At 35.9% G+C, this 3957-nt stretch overlaps 1 protein-coding gene across 4 annotated transcripts in view; it reads left to right on the forward strand.

Moving 5' to 3' along the window:
* The window catches only part of LOC108757283 (protein phosphatase Slingshot homolog 2), a 136817-nt gene that overhangs the window by 28752 nt on the left and 104108 nt on the right, over positions 1 to 3957 (forward strand). Inside the window, exon 1 of one of the 4 annotated variants that reach the window (XM_018501756.1) lies at positions 3185 to 3619. The exons of the other annotated variants lie outside the window; for them this stretch is intronic. Within the exon in view, the coding sequence (XP_018357258.1) occupies positions 3537 to 3619 (83 nt within the window). The 5' untranslated portion in view covers positions 3185 to 3536. Of the gene's footprint in view, positions 1 to 3184; positions 3620 to 3957 lie in introns of those variants that run through there. 4 annotated transcript variants of the gene reach the window in all.

Here is a 3957-nt window from a genome sequence, read left to right on the forward strand (position 1 = left end):
ATTTAATACTTACATGAATATTCATAACACGGTTTTCGAAGAACTTTAGCGGCATATTCTTTCACGCCGTGCTAAAAAATCTGATAGTTTGGCCATTCCGAAAAGAGTTATTGTGGGGGATAGAGAGAATTTCTCCCTGGTTCAACATTGATATGCATGACATTAGAGTTCGATGCACTATGAATATTGATGTTATTCCTCGCATAGTTTGTCGCGCATTAGTAAGTCTTCTGCATTTGCTCGCAAATTATATGCAAAATGTTTGCATGAAGAGGGCTAATGACTATTATCATGCACCCGATATATACTCGGTTGTAAATAAAAACATTAATAATATCGAAATACATCGCGAAGTCATTTTACTATCTTACAATCTTACAATCTTAGAATACGACCTAGTTTTACGTACCCTACGGGTATGTAACCGCAATTTCAATCATACGAGGCCGGATTGGTTGACGCAGATGATTAATGCGTCGCATGCGCTCCCCTTGACAGTGAAAAAAATTGAGAAACGATTCGTGTAACGAGATCTCGAAGGAACGGTCTACTAGTATATAGGATGGTGCGCGATGAGTCATTGTTTGTAATAGAATAGTTAAAGTCATACTATTAAGTAGGGAAAAAGAATCTACATATTAATGATAGGGTGTAAAAGTATTTACATCTTAAGGATCATTTATGAAAAAAGATTCGCAATAGAGATTGTCTTTTAAAAATATCTTTTATTTCTAATTATTATAGCAAAAGTATCAGATATAGTCCGATTACTGTGTAAATATATAATTGATTGTTCTAATTTTCATTGTTTATTCTAAATCACAGTTGTTTTTAATTATACTTGTTATTTTATAAACGAACACACACACACATATATGAATTCTGTTATAAATAGGACATAAAATATTTGAAACGTTTCGAATTTCTGTCTAAAATCAATTGCAATCATGTACAGTCGTCAAGTAACAATTAATTGAATATCTAGGTTATTTTTTATTGTATATAAGATATAATGTATTTGTTATATAAAGAAACAGCATTAGTAACTGGTGCAGTATGTCAATGGTGACAGATGTTTATTGTAAGAAAATAAGAGCATTATATACGGAGAAAATTTTTTCTTAGAATTTACCCTGAAAGTATGGTAGTACTGGAACAACAATTGTATTTCGAAGAATTTTATATAAATTTCTCCCATTCATTAATAAAAGTATAATAAAATATAAAATAATTTAATGTAGAAACACTTATCGATTGACTCTGGTAGATGTCTTTTACTATTTGTTTCGAATATAAAAGTAGGATGTTAGAAATTCCAATGAACTTTGCTATTGATCGCTAGAAATCTGACGAATGGATAAGTCGTTGTTGTAATAATGGAATTAAGAAACGCGTCACCATTTGCGAATCTCGCGATTAGAATGCACTCGCTGCCTTTTGATCTGTTTGTGCGACTATCATGCCCTTAGGTGCTATGCAATTGGCTCTCTCGTTACGGACAATTGCTATAATACTACGTGCGTCGTGTAACACGCAATACATTTCTGTACATACATTCGATGGCATAATGTAATAACTTCAAGGTGAGATTGCTCGTTAATTAAAGACTACTTTGCGCCATTAAGTCCAGTTTATATATCATGTTTTTTTGCTATATTAATATCTTTTAATATACAAGTGCGATAAAACATTCGGAATAAAAGATCGAGACAGGCACGACGTTGATTGACGTTGATGCCGTCGCCTCCTAAATTACACAATTTAAGAGACATTCATTGCCTTCGTCTAGCAAGTACCATATATTTTTCACATTTCGAACGACATGCACAGACAACTCAATAATTAGAATTTATTCAATGAGATGTAACGTTTTTTATTAAAATTTATGTAGCACAGTTTCATGTAGATTTACAAAATTTGGGTTAAACTTAACACATGTACTTGTTTCAATGAAAAATATTAGAAAGTAACTTACAAATTAACTAAAAAAATTGACATAAAAAAATGTAACTCTTTGACATAATTTAGAAATAAATTATAGAAGCATATTTCTTCAGTAAAATTTTGGTTAAAGAAAACTCTTGTAAGTTGGCTAAATAATTATTAAATGAAAGAAATAGCTCTTACATATAACTCTTCTTTAATAACACTGTAAATAGGTATATTTGTAAGTCAATACACATACACATATATCTGAAGTGTTCAGTCTAATGATTTCATGAGGGTGAAACGCATGACGGCAAATCACCAAGGTCTTCTCGCGTTTTCTGTAATTACTTCATTCTAAAAACTCAAGGAAAAAATTGAAAACGACTGACAGACTGCTACGATCATTAATAATACGATGGCACGTTAATTAAAAGAATTAACGTGTTTTGTCATTGAAACGTCGTTATTAATTGAAAACACCGTGCTCGAAACAAGATTTTTTAAATAAAAGATTATGATTTATAGGATTTTAAAAAAGGTTATGTGTATCACATGATTTTTTAAATGAAAGGAAATCACTCTCTCTTACTTAAAAAATGACATTTATAAAAACGTAATTTTCTAGCTATTACTCTAAATGAGTTAAGTGAATATTATCCTATGAATCATTAAAAAATAAACTGAATTAACTTCATAAAAAAAAAAATTTAACTTCATTAAAAACATTACAATTACATTCCAAAAAGGGTGTTTTAAAAACAATCATAAAAATCGTCACAACTAAAAATAGTGGTTTTTTTTTTAAGATCTGTGAAATGAAAATGATAAAGAGTCAAAATAACATTTTATCATGTTAAGAATATGTTTTTCTTTACGACTTGTACATTATTTGATTGAATCAATAATTTTTTCTGTCAAGTTAAAGGTTAGGTTTTTCCCCTTTTCTCCATGAAACTTAATTCTTTTATTCACTTTTGAAGTGAAGGAACGAATACATAAATTGCACATTGCGATATACGCAACGAAAATGTGTTATACGTATGATGCCGGTTTTGGTACAGTGAAACTCCTCTCTTCGTTCCTGTGTGTGCGGCGCCTTCTCTCGATCGACCGAGAAGCCGCTACGGGGTGTACGCGAGGTCGGATGGTGGGGCGTCGGCCGGTAGGCCATTCGGTGTAGAGGGGAGAGGGGAGGAAGAGGAGGCTGCGCGCGCGGTGCGCCTGCTCCGGGCCTTCAGTTGCCTCCAGTTGTCTCGCGACTTTGCATCGATGAAAGTCGTCCGCGTGTCGGCACGGCGTGATACGCCTCTCGCTTTCGCTCGCGCGGATGCGTGACCTGCCGCGCATCGTGAACTCGGCGCGAAGTGGAACAGTGCTTGCGCGCCACCCGGAGTCGTCGTCGTTTCGCCTTTGTCGCGACGCGCGCCGGTCCGACCGACGGGGACGATGTCTCGGGGATACGCGACGTTCTGAAGCGCCGTCAAGGCGACGTACAACGACGGGTTTTAATGTTCTATTCTGCCTACGAGACGAGTGCCGCGGTGAAAAATTGATGGAGTCGAGCGATTAGCCGTCGAGTGCGCGGAGTGTCCTGTGAACTGACTTCGATGGTCTTCGAAAATATTGAGATGAGGAACCCTGCGGGGTTCCTGCTCGAGGATGCCAGGCACGGATACATCCAATACATTAGGTATGTTTCTTTCGTTCGCAAATGTGTCACGCATATTCAGTAAGGATCGAACCGGCATAAATCGATACTAATCCAGTTAACGAAACGTTCGTTTAAAGCGGCCTCGATAAAAGGTTCTGAGAGAAAGATAGAGGATCGGTTGAACACTAGTTGTAGTAAGACGTTCGTGAGATCGAGGTTTGTTTACGTCACGACTATGACTGATTTAGAAAGAGACGTTGAGATTGACACACTCATCCGAGATTAGGTGAACTTTATAACAGAGTCTAGCCATGCACATCTTTTTGGCCCGTCGTTTTTGTCAATTTCAGTAAGGTATAAGTTAGAATGAGATAGCA

The sequence above is a fragment of the Trachymyrmex septentrionalis genome, unplaced genomic scaffold (assembly GCF_001594115.1).
Source record: "Trachymyrmex septentrionalis isolate Tsep2-gDNA-1 unplaced genomic scaffold, Tsep1.0 scaffold136, whole genome shotgun sequence".
Taxonomy (NCBI): domain Eukaryota; kingdom Metazoa; phylum Arthropoda; class Insecta; order Hymenoptera; family Formicidae; genus Trachymyrmex; species Trachymyrmex septentrionalis.